Raw genomic sequence first — 19253 nt, 5'->3', positions numbered from 1 at the left:
CCTACTTGTTCACTTGCATTTAAACAGCCAGGAAAGTACAAGCAAAAGGGCCCAGACACAGCATACTTAATGTTCTAAACTGACATAAACAGAAAATTATCTGCAACATAGCATTGACACACTAGTGCTAGTAAAATGGAATATTTCAGTCAGTTTCAGAAACAAACATATGTACCAGGGAGGTTACTGAAGACACATGCCTCCTATGTGCACAAATGCACACACAGCTCCGAGCACCAGCATAGAAGGAACAGTGGAGCAGTTTCTTCCTTGTGCCTTTTTTTTTTAAGTCTTACATTTTCAACCTGACTCTGACAAATCATCTCTGGGCAGTTTGGATGGGCACAGGACAGGAAAGGCAGTCATACTCAGAGCAGAGCTGCCAACAGTGACTCCTGCAACTTCCCCCTGCCTGGCCTGGGATACTGCTCTTTGGCAGGTCAGCACCCTGTCCAGAGACAGAAGAGCCTGGAAACTGGGCATGGGGAAGTTCCTGTAGCACCTCTGCTCTGTGCCATGTCTGCTTGGGTCCTTATCCCTGTGATCCCATGCATGAGATTTCAGGTTTTATCTTCCCATGGCCATGTGATCTACAGTTCACAAAGGATTTCCAAAACTGGGCAGCTGTGCTCTGTCACACCTTCCCTTGCTAATGGGAAAGAAGGCTTCAGAAAAGACACTCTTCCCTCTGCTATGAAACATGAACCTAGCCCTGTGCCCCAAACACTAATACATAAAGAGGGTCTCACCATCTTGTCACAAACCCAGGGGAAGAGCAAAGTACCTTCTGGCCGTGGTTTTGGCTTTTCCAACCCTCCGTCTTGCATGAGCTCAAAGGCAAAGGAGACATTTAAGACCTGGAAAGAGAAATGCAGTGCCTGTGTTGTTGCACATTCATTTCTGGACGCTTGTGGATCCTGAGACCTGCTCCCAAAAGTGATGGAGCCACTACTGTAGCTAGAGGGATGGAGGCTGAGCTAAAATGAGGCCCTAATTTGAAGCAGAAATGAGGCTACCAAAATGGACAGGCCATGTGGAATGTGAACTGGACAGTCCCAGCCTGTTGTTGGCAAGTGCTTCTGGAGGAGTTCGTGCTCCTCTCCCTGTCCTACTGTGTTCCTGTGTCAACTGCCAGGATTTCCAACTCAGTGACATTAATGCTCACTGTTGAAAGGATCAGACAGCAAGACGTGTTAAGAGGCAGAGAAGGGTTTCCACCTTGGATCAAATGTCCCTTGTCTAGCACACAGGCTGTGGTAGCCAATGAAAGGCATCAGAACCAGGCTGAGTGTGGCTCCTCAAGTCTGACAAGCCTTGCAGCTACCTTCCCTGTCACTTCTGGGGAGAGGTGTGACTGGCCTATGGCATCCAGCCAGAGCATGTGACTAGGCAACCAAGGCCAGGGTGGGGTGGGGTGGGTAGCGGGGAGAAAGCTGTTCAGGATGCTCAGTGGTCTGCAGGTAGCTTCGTTGCTGCTCAGTGTTCATCAGAATGGGCCCCACCTCCAACCTCTGAAGACCCTGGGTAGACAGGATGCCACTGCCTTTTCCCCAGGTGGCCCCAGCATAGATGTAGGCAAATGAGTCAGGGCACGTGGGCTAGGGCCTCCCTTCACATCATCTTCCCTTACCTTCTGTTCAAAGCTGTCTGGGGTCAGGAAGAAGCTGTGCAGGGGCACAAAGTAGCCCTCCAGGAGTCCCATGAGCAGCACCAGGTACACCCCATCTGCAAACTAGAGGGAAAGAGGCAGGTGAAGGCACTGGGCCCCTTTGCTCCCCAGCCAAACCACAATCAGAGGGCCTATCTATGTCAACATGTCTGGCCTGGCTGGTCCAGACCTTAGGCCACAAACCCATGGCCCAGCATTTACTGAGCATTGACTATATTCTAAGCCTTTATCTGGCATGTGGACCAGAGACATGGGTCAGTGGCCCCTGTCCTCAAAGAGCTCATAGTCCATTAGGGAGAATGATGTGGAGAAAATGCAGCAGTTGCTCTCATGGAAGGAAGCACATTGGCTAGTGTGAAAGTGACAAAGTTCACTCTCTCCCACTGAAGGCAACAGGGAAGACTCCTGGAGGAGGTGCTGTCTGAATGGAGGCCTGAGGGATGAGCAGGAATCAGCTAGCGTGGGGTAGAGAGAGAAGGGCCGGGGTATACCCAAGGCCAGTGGCATGAGGCTACTATGGTGACTTGCTTGATGAACAAAGAACTCTAGCATCATATAGGCCTAGGCATTTCCCTTTCTCACATCTCACTTTATCATTGCTTGAGAGGCCATATAGTGTAGCTATTGCAAACTTGGGCTCTGGAGCTAGGCCTCTAGCTCTGCTCCTCACTGGCTATGTGATCTGAGCAAGTTACCTAACTTCTCTGTGCCTCATTTTTCTCAACAGTAAAATGGGGATGACAGTAGCATAGTATCTACTTCACAGGGTTATCATGAGGATCAAATCAGTTAACAGGTCTAAAGTGCCTAGAACATTGCTTGACATGTAGGCAACATTTAATAAATTTCAACTATAGCAAGTCCTCAGATAATATCATTACATTATAATGGTGATGAGGAGAAGAATGAATACTCTCAGCTGAGGCCACTGTCTGTGTGGAGTTGGCATGTTCTCCTCATGTCTGTGTGGGTTTTTTCCCAGGACTCTGGTTTCCTTCCACATCCCAAAGATGTGCATGTCAGGTGAACAGGCATGTCTCCATTGTCCCAGTCTGAGTGAGTGTGGGTGCATGTGTGGCCCTGTGATGGAAGGGCGTCCTGTCCAGGGTGGGTGTCTGCTTTGTGCCCTGAGCTGCTGGGATGGGCTCTCGCCACCTGTGACCATGAACTGGAATAAGCAGGTTGGAAAGAACTGTCTTACTTGTTTTTATTAATGTTTCTTAAATGGATGCATAGTTCACATTTATTCCAACACTTAATACTAGAAGAGTTTGGGGTCCTTACTTAGAAGTTTGGTGATATTTTTGTGACCAGAAATATGCTGTAGGAACTTAGCTCTTGGTTATAACAACTAGCCTATGGGAAAATTGGTTTAGTTATATGTCATTTTGCTTAGTCAGTTTCTAAGAACCTATTGACAAGGTTAAGTGAAGACATACTGTATTGCTATTCGTACCTGTAAAACTGTGCACTGAAGATCATGATAAGATGCTTAGAGCCCTAGCCCTCTGATCAAGGACAATAGAGGCGGGACAGGCTGGGAACCTGGTCTGAGGGACAAAAGATTCCTAGGTTAAGCAGAGGCATTCAGGTCTTCTGCTCAAGGAAGGGCAAGGTGAGTGTGCGCTGAGTCCTTGGGGCAGGCTTTGTGGAAGAGTAGGGGCCTGAGGTTGAGGGAAGAGTAGGTTGAGGTGTTCCCGGTATGGAGGAGGCCCTGAGCAATGATAGAAAGGTCAGATGCATATCTGGTATTCTAGAACCTTTCACAAGAGGCTGGGCCACAAAGTGTTTGTGGGCATAAACGATGGTTGCTAGAGTTTGCACAAGGCCAAAGTTCTTGGAGTCATCTTAGAAAACTTAAAAACAACAACAACAAAAAACAAAAAACAAAACCCTAGACTGAATTGCCCAGAATGTGGGCTGGGCCCAGAGTCTGAGCTCTGTTGGGTAACTGGCTGGTGGGCCGCTGGCTCCGCCTTTGTAATGGGCGCATGACCCAGAACATGAACTTGACATAGGAGCAGCTTCCTCCCTACTTCTATCCCTCAAGTGCATACGACCTAAGCATGACTTATTCCAGGCCACCCCAAGGTGGACAATGCGAGAGCAGACTCCAGCATCTGTGTCAAAATCCAGGTCCTCCCATGGAACTAATTAACTGGGCCTCATTCTAGCTGTGGTTGGAATGGGCTGAGAATAAAGAAATCTAGTCTGTCAACTCAGGGGAGGACCTGGGGTTAGAGTCAAGGTCCCTCACAGCTCTGAGTGCCATGGATACAGGCAGCTCCCACCCCTGACTGCTCGTTCTGATGACTGGCTGGTAAAACCTGCAGACGGACACCAGACATGCCTTATGAAAGGGAGGCAGAGACTCCTTTTCATAGCGCTCCCTGCCTGGGAAAACGGAAGTGAAAGTTCCGGAGCTCTTCTAGCTCACTCGAGGAAATATCACTTTTCCAGAGCATTCCCTAACTCCCAGAAGAGTACATAAACTCATTCCACGGAGTCCAGACACACTCAGTGCTCAGGCCCAGACCCGGGAATTGCTTTTAAAAACAACAGAAGACGACCATGTGCTCAAAAGAAAACCACACTTTAAAAACTCATTACAAATGAAAGCAGGTTGGGAAACAGGATACATTACCCAATCCTAAAGAATCTCCCAGTAAAGATTAGTTATTATAAAGGAGGGAGAAGAGCTTTCCAGTACAGAAATTTGGTAGACGCCAACTTGTCCCAGTGATCGAAGTTACTATCACCAGTAACACATTAGTGGACAAGGTGTCTGAGAAAAACATAGTATTACTTAGGTAGTATTGTTACCAAAAATGCATAACCTGAATCTAATTGTGAGTGTGGGGTGGGGGTGGGAGGTGGGAAACTGAGAGACTTTCTATGAACCAAATGGCCTGTACATGCTTCAAAAATGATGTCATGCAAAGAAAGGCTGAGGATTTGTTCTGTAATAAAAAGTCGCTAAAGAGACACGACAACTAAACACAGCACATGAGAATATTAGGGTGACTGGGAAAACTGGAATAGAGTGGTTTTTTTTTGAACTATGAGACACTGTCAAAAGTAGACAAGTATCAACAATTTCATATGGTTTAACCTAACTAATGTATTATATCAATGTTAAAATTACCAGAATTTGATCATTGGATTGTGGCTATCTAAGGGAATGTGCTTGTTATTTAGAGATGTATGCTGAAGTACTCAGGGTGGAGAGAGAGGAGAAAAAACCAAAAACCCACATATGGCCAAATGTTAACAACTGGTGTATGTGGGTGAAGAATATATGGGTATTCATGATAATATTCTTGCAACTTTTCAAAATAAATTAAGACAAATCCCAAGCAGTTCACCCCTCTGAACACAACAGAATCCCCTTCCTCCTGAAAGCCCTCCTGGCAATGCAGGGACTGAGCACTTGGAATGGTGGCTGTTGAACAGGACCTCAGGGCTGTCACCTACCTGGGTTTCCAGTTCTGTGACCTCCAAATTCAGTTTATTCAGGTGTTTGTTCACAAAAGTGATGAGAGTCTAAAAAAAAAAGCACAGGCCGGGCATTGAGTTGGAGACTCTCCCCAGGGCCAGACCCCCGAAGGCCCCCTCTATGACTCCACTGTGAGGCCCAGGACCAGTGTGATCACACAGGATGAGGCCCAGCCAAGAGCATGGGGCCTGGATCCCTCCGCCAAGCTGAGTGAGGATGAGCAAGCAGCTTATGAGGCTCCTCGGCAAAGCCCCTGGAGTTCACAGGAGAGGACAGCCCCCAAGGATTGGCAGTCTCGTACATTACGTGATTCAAACTGTGAAAGGAGCTGGGGGTCCTGAGACGGTAGAGTGAGAGGTAGAGCATCTGATCCCAGGCTCCAGGAGCTGAAGGCAATTTAGGAAGGGGACCCCACTGAGTCCTTCCTTCCAGTCCCTTCTTAGGTGCCTGTGACTAGGGAAACAGAGGGAGGTCTGTGTGAAGAGGCAGGCACAGCTGGGGGTTCAGTAAGGTGGATAACAGGGTGTTCAGAGTCTCAGAACCCAGAGAGATGCTATCATCAGATGGGAGAAGGAAGGGACTGGATGAGGTATCCAGTGAGAACAAGACAGGTAAAATGGACATCGAGCAGGAAAGCCCCATGTTTGCAGAGATCTGGTGATGAAACCAGTTTCAGGAAGTTTGAAAGCTGCAGGGATGGGTTTTCCTAAAAAGTTCTGCTGCATCTCACTCTCCCACCCTGGCCCCCATCCTTTTCCCCGCAGACGTCCCTTTCCCACCTTTTTCACCACGTTGAGCTTATCTGGTGCATGGTCAAACAAGGTGTCAAAAGCATCACGTTCTGAAAGAGAGAAAAATGTCCAGTGAAGCACAGAGCTGATTCCTGGTGGGAAGCCTACCCCGAGTCCGGGGCACATGGTTGGCTACAGATGCACATTCTCTGGGGTGTGAGGCTACACTGGGAACTCTGAAAGCTGGTTTTTGGGCACAGATTTGGGGTTGATTCTTACCTGAGGAGCCTTGTGTGTGTATGTGTCCACCTTCTACGTCAACTCTCTGTTGGACTGGGGTTGAGGGGCTCTGTCTGGCACTGTGACTTGGGACTGGTTATTTCTCTTTGGTCTTTGTGTTCATTACATCATAATTTAGTCATGGTTCTAAAGTGTTTCTGAAGCTTTTTGGAGGTAGAATGTTATCCAAATATCAAATCACTTCACCCCATAATTATCAAAACCAGGATACCCACACAACACATCCTAGTAGGGTATATAAATAAGCAGATTGGGAACCACAGCGCCCAGGAGCAGATGTGAGCTCCTCCTCTTGAGTGATCTGGTCACTTCAAGGCTTTGCACTTCAGCTTCCTCTTGTGTGAGACACAGTCTTGAGAAACAGACCTCCTGGGTGTGTCATGAGATGAGAGATGAGAATGTGTGTGCCTGTGCTGTGTAGACCGGAGTGTATACTGATCTGAATTGTTTTAGCATTATTGGAATCATTCAAAGTATGCATAGTAAATACAGGATCAGCGGAAGTAGCAAAGCCATGCCCCCTGCAGGGTCTTTCCTTGCTATAGCCCCCATGTTCTCGGAACTGAGAGGTGAAGTAATGGAGGGATCTCAGGCAGCGAATGAGAACAGTCTCCAAGAGGAACCTGGGGCAGGGAAGGTTCATGGTCCTGGGGGTCCGTCTTTTTCTCCTCTTGCACCAATGGGCAAATCTGAGACTTCCAGGAAGGTGATTGTGATCTCTGACATTCACAGACTTTATAAACAAACCCAGAGTTCTGAGAACTGGAAGAGATAGGAGCTGTGATAAGAAAAGAGAAAGAAGGCAGCTTCTAGAAGGGCTGGGCAGAGTGGGTAGAGGAGACAGTCCAAGCGTGTAAATATACTTCCTCCCTTTAGTTTCACAATACACTTGAAGCAAGACTGCCCTACAAATGCCCAGGACCCATCCAGAAGCCCAACAATGCCAATGGTCTGGTTACTTGCAAAAGGGCGGCACAGCTTTGGTTAGTTTTCCTCTTCCCACCAGTAAGCTGACCCTTCCTCCCAAGCAGCTGTCACCAGGCTGGTGCAGACACACATGCAGAAAGCAAGCTGAGTGCCTGTTCTTCCCAGCTTCTGCAGAGTTAACTAGACCCCTGTGGCAGCCACCAGCACCATAGGACAATTTTATATAACTTACCATGCCTTCCAGAAAGAGCCCTGTAGGAAAAGGAGAAAGAAAACAGCGTGAATCTTCTCGCCCTTGGTTGATAAGCCCCAAAGCTCTCTTGGCATTTTATTCTGCACTTAACAATTTCACTGCCCAGGATGCTGTGGGCATTAGCTTGGGGAGGTCAAGTTCTTTTTCCTGTTTGTCCTATGATACCCATCAAACTGCACCTCGCTTTGATCCAGGATAGTTATCTCAAAGAGGGCAGGAACTAGAACTGCACTTAGAGCCATGAAGCAGCAAAGTACTAAGAACAGAAGCATTAAAGGCAGACTACTTAGGTTTAAGTCCCACAGAGCCATTTGCTTGCTGTGTGACCTTGAGCAAGTTACCAAACCTCTCTGGGCACCAGGCCTCTTATTTCTAGAATGAGGATAATGTTACACATCTCAATAGCATGTTGTGAGCATTAAATAATTTAATATGTAGAAAGATTTTAGCATAATTCCTAGTATATAGTAAATGCTCAATACCTTTTTTCTCAATATATTTTTCATTCTCATTAGTTTATTCCAACTGTGCATCTGTCACCCATTAAATGGGTGGGTAGTGCACTGGAGAGAATAACGAACTTGGAGTTAACTGTGGGATGGACCAGTGATAATCTCCTTCTCCATCTTTGGGCTGTGGGGTTTTAGGAGGTGTAATCATTGCTTCATGTGCGTATTACAAACAGTGATAGATACAAAAGCACTTCATAAACTGTGCTGTGTTGTCATCCTTTGGAGTGTGTATTTGTTCATGTCTGTGTGGCACGGTGGCAGAGAGGGACCATGGAAAGGACAGGGGCGGCTGAGGGATTGCTCTGGAAACAAACATCATGTTCCCCAATTCGGGGGCGTCTCACAGGCTGCTCTCAGATATGTCTGCCCTTTTCCAGAAGGTGAAATAGTGGGACATGGACAAGCCCGGCAAAGGGCAGGGGAGGTGGGGGCAGGAGGGTGAGGAATACTGCTCCCCTCACAGCAGGACTGAGCCAGGGCAGCTTTCTGCCCACCCCTCGCAGATCCAAGGCCGAGAATCAGTGTGCCTCGTACAGCAGCTGCCCCCTCAGCTGCTAGGACTGGGCCCTGGAGTGACGTGGAGGCAGGCCATAAACTGGCCCTCTGGGGACGGGCCACCCCTCATCTCTGCCCTACCAGGGTCCTGAAATTCCCACAACTCCTGGGCCCTTTCTAAGGCACATGCATAGTGGGGTCCACACAGGCAGCACTCTGGACCCCCATCAGCCACCATGAGAGAGGGGAGTGAGTTTCCTCCAGTTTGGGCAAGGCTTGCATGGTGTGGGTCAGCTGTGAGTCAGCTGTGATGGGGGAAATGCCAGAAAAGACAGCAGTGAAGGGCGAGGGGAAGGGGGGCAGGGCTGTTACCATGTTAAATCCTCTGTGGTTAGCAAAATGTTCCCCACTTTGGAGATGAAGAAACTGAGGTCAGAGAGATTAAGGAACTCACAGGTGAGTAAAGTGGCAGAGCCAGAGTTTGAACTCAAGTCAGGCTGGCTTAGAGGTCCCTGCTCTTTTCACTTTGCTCTCCTTGTTCAAGGGAAGATAGAGGAAAGGTGGAGCAGGGATGCTCAAAACGAACTTTACCTGGCTTTGCATGTGTCCAGGGCTCAGGCCTGCCCAGGGATCTCAAACCCCTGCCTGCCCCCCGCCCCCACACACAGTCCTGCTCTTTCTGCCTATGACCCAAACGTGTCTTTCCCATGGCAAACCTCTTCCATCTTCTGATACTCCAATTCCTTAGCGTAAGTGAAAACAACAAAAGCACCACTCTCAGGTGGAGAGGGGCTTTCTGGGTCATGGCACGTGACCAAGTCAGATTCAGAAAAGGAAGAAAAATGTCCTTTTGAAGGTTAGCAGTTTAAATTCAATCCCATGTTTATAGCATGCCGATTTCACGCTGGTTGGCTTTGGGGGGCACACTTTTTTCCTGGCGTGCCACAAAATTAGAATTTTTCAATCATCGCTAATTCTCTCTCCCCACTTCCCCACCCAAGTTTGTACCTTAAGCACTGAGAGGCATGTTTTGAATGCATGGAAAAGGCTAAACTATAATCATTGGCTGAAGTCTAATCCCTCTTGCACTCCCAATAAATGAAAACTAAATATCAGCAAATGGACGAATTTCGGAGAAACATCTGTGTTCCATTACAGAATCGCTGGCAACAATGGTGTTGACATACTCTGTGTTACCAGTTATTTCCTCTTGGATTTGCCGAGACTGGAGGATTCCTTCTCGTTTCTGAAACAGGGGTGGGGAGAAGGGTTGGGAGGAGGAGAGAAAAATATGCTTTAGAAAAATATGAAAAGCTGATTAGCATTCCTGATACTGAGAAAGTTACTGGTGTTAAGAAATGACTCTGGAGTTGAGAGACTTCCAGAAGAGAAATGAGGCCCCTGACTTCCCGGGGCCGGACTGTACCATTTGTACTTAAGTGCAGTTCATGTTTAGTCCAAACAAGTAGGCTGTTTCTTGGATGGTGCATCTTTTCTTTCTTTATTGGAAGACATTCTGCTGGAAGCACACTGTTTGCCTCCTGGAGTAATCTGCAGTAAACCGAATGGAAATGAAGGCCAGGGTGTGTCTGCCCTCCAGCTGGGGCCGCAGAGGGAAGCTGAGAAACACATTTAGCTGGGGGACTGGGGTGGAGGAACTGAGGCCAACTTGAAGAATTCAAATAGAGAGATTTTTTTTTGTTCTTCGTTTTTTGTAATGGGTAAATATGGGAGCTTTTAAATAACTAGTGCAGTCCTCAGGTAACTAGCTTACTCTCTGAGAAAAGGTTAAATACTTTGGAGACCCACCCACCAATCTACCCAGTCATCCATGTATTTGACATCTTGGACCCTTTCTAAGGCACATGCATAGTGGGGTCCACACAGGTAGCACTCTGGACCCCCATCAGCCACCATGAGGGAGGGGAGTGAGTTTCCTCGAGTCTGGGCAAGGCTTGCATGGTGTGGGTCAGCTGTGAGTCAGCTGTGATGGGGGAAATGCCAGAAAAGACAGCAGTGAAGGGTGAGGGGAAGGGGGGCAGGGCTGTTACCACGTTAAATCCTCTGTGGTTAGCAAAATGTTCCCCACTTTGGAGATGAAGAAACTGAGGTCAGAGAGATTAAGGAACTCACAGGTGAGTAAAGTGGCAGAGCCAGAGTTTGAACTCAAGTCAGGCTGGCTTAGAGGTCCCTGCTCTTTTCACTTTGCTCTCCTTGTTCAAGGGAAGATAGAGGAAAGGTGGAGCAGGGATGCTCAAAACGAACTTTACCTGGCTTTGCATGTGGCCAGGGCTCAGGCCTGCCCAGGGATCTCAATCCCCTGCCCGCCGCCCCCACCCACACAGTCCTGCTCTTTCTGCCTATGACCCAAACGTGTCTTCTGTGTACAATCTGTCTTCTGTGTACTAATCAGTGCCTTCTGTGTACAAGCCCCCGTGTTGACCTTGGAGCAAACAGTATGGAATGCATGACATTGGTCCTGGACTCGAGAAACACAGAGTAAAACAGCATAGATGAAGCAGGTAGGTAAGCATGGTTTCCCCCAGCCAGGGAGAAACCTGATGACCCAGTTCAGTTGAGATCACAAGGATCCCTTTTCAATCTCAAAGGTGTCATGGATAATAAATCATGTGGTCACCCTATGCGGAAAGAAAGTGCTCAGTGCAGGACAAGAGCAGGCACTTTCAGTGGAGATGGTTGGGAAACCTTCCAAGGGGAGAGGTCCTTGACTTGGAACTTAAAGGACACACAGGATTTGGCTGGACACAAAGGAGAGGCCATTCCAGTGGGGGGAGCTGAGCAAAAAGGCAGAGTGAGGAGAGCACAATGCGTTCAGGAGGCAGTTGGGAGGGAGGGTGCCATGAGTCAAAGGGGAGTCGACTGAGTGCTGGTTTAGCATTTAAACCCCATCACGTGGGCATGGGGGCTAAGGAAGGAGCGTTCGGATTTGGAAAGGACTTCTGATGGGTGTTGAGGAGGGAGATTCACTTTCTCAGGTTCCCTTATAGTCAGTCAGCTGTACTTGGAGGGTGGTCTGGGCATGGAAGCAGTTGTCAGAACAAACTCATTTTCCACAAAGGCGGAGGTGAGTGTCCAGAAAGGACCCTCCAAGTGCTGGTGTCTCAATAGAAGCCTGCCTTCTTGACCCTTCTGCCAAAACTTCCAGAACATTCTCTTCCCATTCTCAACAGCCACAGAACCTAGTGTTCTTACAAAATACTTTGACAGAAGGAAAGGTAGAGCTGCGTAAAGGCCAAGAGTATATCTGGATTAGACGAAGAAGAATGGATTGTCAAAGCAAAAGAGGACGTTAAAGGCATCATTTAAAGGAGATCCAGTGACGATAAATCAGAACTTTTTCCAAATTCAGCTTTAACATAACATAAAATTTTCACACGGGGCCGATGGAATCTGTGTCCTTGTCTTGTGAGGCCATTCACAGACATAAACCTCACCCTCAACATCATGCAGAATTAAATGCTTTTCTATACCATAAGGAAAAGAAATCTGGGTTAAATAACCCCTCACACAGCATCCTGATTCAGCCTGCTCCATTATCTGTTCCCTAAGGAGCTCTCTGTAGTTCAGTGACTCACAGCCAATTCTGAGTCCTGCTTCTGTGCCTGTTTAACTTGATAAAGCAAAGTACCCCATCAAACCTGACATGCATTGATGCCATTTTATGTAATGTGTCCTCTTTTCTCCCTCATGCTAACAAAACTGGCTACAGGAGAAATTAAATGAACAACAGCCTTCATATGGGCCATAATTGAGCTCAAAATAAGGCAGGAGGCATGGGCTGTTGTGACCACTGTTTCAAAATAGGAGCCCCCACTCTTCTGCTCAGATTTTGAATCATAATTTTAAAAAAATATAATGAAATGGATTCACACATTATTGATTGGTAAAAATAACACAGTAGAGATGGCCTGTATCCACTAGGAAGATGCTTGTACCAGCAAGCTCTGGGCTGGCCACGTATCCGTAGCAGACAGAAAATGCTTAGCACCATGTTTGACACAGTTGAGTGCTCAATAAATGAGGCCAATTAGTCCCTTTCAGTCAGCTGCACTTAGTGTCTGAACCACACACATTCGCATTGACTGGGGGCTTCTGATGGTGCTCTCTGCTGCTTATCTCTTGGCAGGCAGGGCCAAGGTGTCATATTCCCATTATACCCCCTCGATGCTTAGCAAGTCCAGTACCCAGAAGGTGTCAAAGAAATACTTTTTCATTAGGGCACAACTGAGCAGCTGACTGAGCAGCACCCTGAGTCTTCTTCCGTTAATGTCTGATCCCTGAAAGCTCGGCTCAGAGACCTTTTTGTCCTTGAAACTGGCCTGGTCTGGTGAGGCAAGCTTACCAGCCCTCAAAGCTCTTCCTCCCCAAGGGCAGCAGAACTGCCATATTGTGCTCTATTCCGGAACATTGGAGACTCAGGAAGCTGCTTCTAAGCGGGGTTCTTCCTTGCAGCATGTTTATTTGGAAAAGAACAGATACAAACACACAAAATGACAACCTTCTGCTAAATGGCATAGAGTTGGAAAATGAAATTGAATTTAAGCCTCTAACGGGGTTGGGGTAGAGTGAGATAGTCACAGGGCGTGTGCACACCCTCACTGTGGAAAATACACGGCCCTGTGAGTGGAAAGTCCATCTAACGATCTGGAAAAGATGACTTGAGATCCCAGCTGTGCTTCTCTGGGTGAGTGAAAAGTGGCAGCACCCTCAATATGGACATAGCCCGTTGGGGTCTCTCAAACACACACGTACCTAAGCCCTTACATTCGTCTGTTCCCAGTACACTCTTTACCCTCAAAATGATTCTCTATGGCTTGCAGGGTACATGTGCACACACACACACACACACACACACACACATCAACACCTCTTTCCTCCTGATCCTACTAAATACACCTCACAAACATACACACCATACACCCTGAAATGTATGTTACATAGACACCTTCCTGAGAATAACATGTAAACCCCAGGTACATGCCCCACACAAGGCATTCCCATATACAAGCACACACTCTTCCGCCCTTTGCACACTTACTAGAGATAAGTCCACACACATCAGAAAGTTCAGTCACATGCTTCCCAACGTACAGCATACCCGAGAACACCCAACATGCATTCAGCTGTCCTAACAAGCTACCCAGTGTGCCTTAGCTCTCATCAGAACTCAGCCTTCACACCTCTTTAAGGGTGCAGATGTTTGTAGGGGTTTGTGTCTTACCTGGACCACGACTACTTGGATGGAAACATGGTCTGGGAGTCGGATTGGTGCCCTGAAATATTGGGACAGAGCAACCAGCAGATGCAGGATGGCTACCAAGCTCTTGGCATGAACAGCTGAAATAAATGATGATAAAAAAATTAGAGGATCTTCTAGGTTCTAGGCAGATACAAGCAGAGAGTCCAAATGTAGCTGTACCACATCCATTGGTTCTTTTATCCCACCCAAGAATCAGGGGACAGACACCCTTAGTCAACACAGATGTCACCCTGGGCCCCCTCATTCTTGGCCAGGTCCCAAGGAGCTGCTTCTTAAAACATGTTATCGATGGGTTTTCAACGTAGTGCCTCTCTACTCTAATCCAGGGTTCCCATAGAGACCCTGACAGTGGCTGAATTCTGAGCTCAGATCAGCTCTCCAACACATCCATGTTTTTGTTTACTCTATTTTAATAACCATGGACATATCTGCTTTGCACCCTCCCTCTCTTCTGACTTGATTGTGAATGAACACTTTGGGTTATTACCACTACCCTTGTTTCAAGGCTATGCTCAAAGCAGGCTCTCAATAAATGGACACTGAGTCAGGAACACTGGATCCCTTCCTTGGATCAGGTCTTTAAAGATCCCTGGAGAATAGCGTGAAAGATATCTACAGGGCTTTGTGCTCTCTTGAGTGTTATATATGGTCAGGGTAAGCAGTGCCCCTTAGGGAATCACTAGGAGGGAATATTTATGACCCAGTTGGCCTCTGCAACTACTGAGCAATGTGCTGGATGTTAAGCCATTTATAGAGAAAGCTGGGCAACTTCTGGGTTGTAGTTTTCTCAGTAGAAATGAGGCGAAAAAGACTGTGATGTAATCGGGCATGTACAGGATAAAGTTTGAGTTCTGACTCGACAACTCTACCCTTTACTTACTGCCTGTAAGACCGTGGGTAGGCCACTCAAGGACTCTGAGCCTCACTCTGCTCATCTTCACAAATGGGGATAACTGCGCCAGTGCAGCAATATAAGTTGTAAGAATTTCCAGAGGTAATGTAGGCAAAGCTCCTAGCCCATACATAGCAGATGCCTAGGAATGGTTGATAATTTTTACTATAATTTGAGGAAGTGCCTGGCATTGAGGCAATTGAACCACGTCAACTTTCTCCCTTTTGTTTCTCATATGAGGGAAGGGTCACCAGATACTTGACCTGTCTTCACAGTCCTTCCAGCCTCATGGTTCTTTATTACAGGGACACTTAAGGAAAGAACAGAAAGTGCCCATTTTTTTTTGTACTTAGCATGATCTGGGCCCACTATTAGAGTGTCTGTGCTAGGATTGATGAGTCTGCTCCACAGAAGCTTTGAGAAATCACCAAGAAAAGGAAATGATTCAGACATTCCTTGGGAACTCATTAGAGTTTCTTGTTATCACTGCTACTTCAAAGAAGGTTTTCTACTGACTGTGAACAGCAGCTCAACACCACCATCAAACAACAAATGATCTGCTTCTAACTCTGCCTTCCAGAAGTTTTCAGTTCTGGGCTTCTGGCCATTGTCAAAGTTTCACCCATAGTTATAGCCTCAGAAAAGGCTCCCAGTGTGGGACTGACCCACTGACGTGGTGTGCTCCCCGATGCTATGAGAACTGCCACACCATCAGTCTAGTCACTGGGAATTGTAGGATGCATGCCACCTCTCTCCCTTTTCATGACAAAACATAATGTTCGAGGAGCTGCGGTTCAAAAGGTTGTTCTTACACATTGGTGACATCGTGCGTCATCTCGACTGTCATGGTGAGCAATACATAGAGCTGTGTCGTAAGCACCACACAGATGCCAGACTCTTTCAATGAGTGCTCCCTCCTCCTGGGAATCGTTTTCAAAAGAAATAATTACAGTTTCTTTCTCTCTCTCTCACACACACATACTACATGTACAAAGTTGTTAAATATTGTGTAATGCATTATCACTGAAAAAAACCTGGAAAACACTAGGTCCAATAGCAGGAGGATGGTTTAGACCAGTGTTTGTTTTGTTTTGTTTTGTTTTAAATTAAGCAGAGAAAACGTTTGTTCTAAAAGTTATTAGGTAAAATGGATGAAAAAAAATATATAACTGCTCTGGTTCCTGAGTGCTAACTGCAGCCCGCCACAGCTGCTTCTCCTCATCACTGTTACCCCGCATGGAAAGTAACACAGTGTCCTCAGAAACGACTGACAGGGAGAGATAACAGAGCGGAGGGACGGAGCTTCCCCCAGGGCCTATGCCTCCCACATTCCTCATGGAAGGAACCACTGCTGCTGCTGGTGCATAAGCCCAGCAGTCCTCGGAGCCCCGAGACATCCCGGGGAGCTAGTCATCGAGGTAACTCTTCTCTCCAACTTAGTAATTTATCTCAGTTATGGGAATCTATGACAGGGATGATTCAAGAGAAGCAAAAAGAGACACAACCTAAGACATTCAGCTTGGCACCAGCTGAGATTAGCAGCAGGCTGCCAAACGTCCTAAACGGATCAATGTCAACGACAAAGGGTTTAAGGTAACTATGGGATATCTACCCCATGAAATAGAGCAGTTATCAAAAAAATGAAGACCACAGGGGAATACAGAAAATACGTATGACTTACTCTTACGTGAAAATAACAAAACACAAGATGTACCTAACTTCATCAAGTAAAAGTATGCATTGATAGAGGCAGGGCTGGGCAAAGATGAAAACAGCCAGACAAGAGTGGTAGTATGAGTGATTACTTTACTCATGCACATTTTCCTATAAGAAATGAAAGTAATGTGAAACAAATCATTCAAAGCCAATGATGGTCCTCATGAGGCTTTTAAAAATTTTATTCTCTTATCTCAGCCTTCCCCAAATTGGGTTCCCTGGTAAGTTAAAAGGTGTTTTGTTTCATTAGGAAGGGTGCATGGAGATGGTACACACTCAGAGGTATGGGAAATAGAATAAAAACAAACAGGGGTCTTGGTGGGAGGACTTTAATGTTTATGACTTTATGTGTTAATGCTTCTAAATGTTGTTGATTTCCAAAATGCAGATACATTTCTCAAACTAGTGATCAAGCCTCCTTTTTTCTCTCCCACTGAACACTATTAGGATTCCTGAGACATAGGCTAGGTAGCACCCAGGGCCCAGGGACATGGCCTCCCCCGCTCCTGCCCTCATTCCTCATCGTCTCCCTCAGCACAGGACGCCCTGTTCCAAGTGCTGTGAGAGGCAGCTCATCGCACTGTGCAAGCAAAGGTGTAATTACGCTGAAGGAGGTACTTGGCATCTTACCTCCAAAGTCAGATGTGAGAAACCTGCTGAAGAGATTGTGACTGGCAGCTACTGGGGCCCTAAGTCGAGAGGTAAAGATTCCTTTTTCTTCGCCAAGTCTGAAAGGTGTTTTTATGGGGGATGTGTCCATTTTAGGTTTTATAAATTGGATGCAATCAGATATAATATTAAACCCTTTCATACTTAAAACAAAGGCAAAGAACACAGTCTAAATCACTTTATCAATATAAATTCACATTTTTATCTATTGCAAAGAGCAAAACAACTCTGGATTCCCTATGGGAAAGAATGTCACTGTGGAGTCACCCAATTTGCTGACTTAATATTGGTTTTGATATGGCCTCATTAAGTCCAAATTAGACATCCAGACCCTTGAGGCAGCAAAAAAATAAATAAAAGGTTTATACTTTCTGAGATCTTCAAGTTACCTAGCTGTGAAACCTGAATTTAAAAATCATTCCAGCACCTACAACCTCAGCCATATCCTTTTTCTTTCCCCAGAAAATGAGTGAGTGAGAGGAAGCCTGAGGGCTTTGTCCCATTTCCTTGCTCCCCGGCTTCTCCGCTGCCCGAATTTAGGGATCTCAGGTTCCTGAAGCCCCTACAAACTGGAGACAAGAGCATTCTCAGAAGGTTGGGCTGGGGTACACAAGTAGCTCAATGAATATGAGTTTTCTTCCTCTCCCAGTCTTACAGGAGCTTCTACAGAAAGGCACACTGGATTTGACATTTGTTACTTGCCCCAGAAGTATGGAGGACAGGTTCTGTGTGTGTGAGAGGTGTCCTCCCTTAGGAAGGTAAATGGGTGTGCACCCACCACACAGCAGTTTGCTGGATGGCTTCTTGGGGAAACCACAGTAGAGACCAGAGGCATCATTTACCAGACCCATTTTTCTTTGCAAAACTCACAGTCCACATTCCACTTGATGCTTCTGGGGGGAAGTTTCAGGGTTTCATTGATCTTCTCCAGGACAGTCTGCAGCTTTTGCTTCTGAGCAATCTCAGACTGGGTGACCTCAGCAACATTCAGCTTCTCACTCTCAAGTTTCTCTGGCGGGACAAGGAAACAAGAATAGCTGTGATCTTTGCCTAGACAACCCTAATGCAAGTGCCTGTCCTCACTCACTCACTCACTCACTCAAGTACATATAAGCATATTTTGTTTTATTGCAGTTTGCTCTATTGCTCTTCATAGATGTTATGGTTTTTACAAAATGAAGGCAGGACTCAGCAAAAAGATTACAACTTGCTTTATTGCAGGGATCTGGAACCAAACCCACACTACCTCCGAGGTACGCCTGTTGATGAGGGACACTGGTGGGGCCAGTATTGTAAAAAACCTCGTGATCATGCCCAAATCCCCAAATTATAAGATCTGAGGACCTTTGCAGTGGGAACTTTACCCCAATCCATCACATTTATTTTCATTTTTTAAGAGATTTTATTTACTTATTTTTAGAGAGAGGGGAAGGGAGGGAGAGAGACGTCAATGTGTGAGAGAAACATGGATAGGTTGCCTCTCACATGCCAACTGGGGGACCTGGCACGCAACCCAGGCATGTGCCCTGACTGGGAATCGAACTGGCAGCCTTTTGGTTCACAGAGCCAGCGCCCAATCAATCCACTGAGCCACACCAGCCAGGGCAGTCCATCATATTTAAACTCCTTTTTTCTATCATTCTGGGTTCTCCCTCTTCTTCCTTTTTTTTATTTCTCTCTCCTCTTTTCAATTTTGCCTACTCCAAGGATAGCTCTGTGCCCCAACTGGAAAGCCTTCTGTGCTTCCCCGGGCAGCAGTCAAGTCCTTATTCAAGGCATTGTGTACATTCCTTGTAGTATAAGTGTCACACTGAATCATATTTATCTGTTTGAAGGACGTTTTTCCCTTTAAAATCCACCTCGAAAGTAACTCATTTGGCATGTTCTAGTTCATCAATTCTAAGGCACACTTTTTTTTTTTAACCTTTTAACAATCCTGAAATCAGGTTGTGTCTTAAAATTGATGGCATCCTACCAATGCTGTCAGGCAGATGGAAGAGATGAGCGTTTTCACCTCTTCCACACGGTGCGTTCAGTCATCGCTCTGCATAGTGTGGCCACTTCCATCAATAAGCTTACAGGAGCAGTTTCAAAAACACTGAATATAAAAATGCTAAGCAATAAGAAAGCCTTGTAATAGTCATTTTTCTCTTTTTGAGTGGAACTTATATAATGGTATGTTTTAAAATCAATGGTTACAGTGTGCAATATATAACCCCTTATTGTTTAAGATAATTAGACTGTGTTTTGTCTTTATTCATTCTAAATTCCTATGTTTATCCATTAAAAAGAACAACTGGACTCCCTAATGA

At 46.3% G+C, this 19253-nt stretch overlaps 1 protein-coding gene across 3 annotated transcripts in view; it reads right to left on the bottom strand.

Moving 5' to 3' along the window:
• The window catches only part of PARVA (parvin alpha), a 156282-nt gene that overhangs the window by 12942 nt on the left and 124087 nt on the right, over positions 1–19253 (bottom strand). For all 3 annotated transcript variants that reach the window (XM_028516060.2, XM_036029054.1, XM_036029053.1), the window contains exons 5-12: positions 17812–17952; positions 13626–13741; positions 9571–9629; positions 7356–7375; positions 5945–6006; positions 5144–5212; positions 1631–1732; positions 785–857 (exon numbers count right to left, since the gene is read on the bottom strand). In XM_028516060.2, the coding sequence (XP_028371861.1) occupies positions 785–857; positions 1631–1732; positions 5144–5212; positions 5945–6006; positions 7356–7375; positions 9571–9629; positions 13626–13741; positions 17812–17952 (642 nt within the window). The remainder of the gene's footprint in view (positions 1–784; positions 858–1630; positions 1733–5143; positions 5213–5944; positions 6007–7355; positions 7376–9570; positions 9630–13625; positions 13742–17811; positions 17953–19253) is intronic.

Source organism: Phyllostomus discolor, chromosome 6 (genome assembly GCF_004126475.2).
Source record: "Phyllostomus discolor isolate MPI-MPIP mPhyDis1 chromosome 6, mPhyDis1.pri.v3, whole genome shotgun sequence".
Lineage (NCBI taxonomy): Eukaryota > Metazoa > Chordata > Mammalia > Chiroptera > Phyllostomidae > Phyllostomus > Phyllostomus discolor.
Note: the sequence above shows the minus strand (reverse complement) of the source record. Positions and strands in the feature narration are given on the sequence as shown.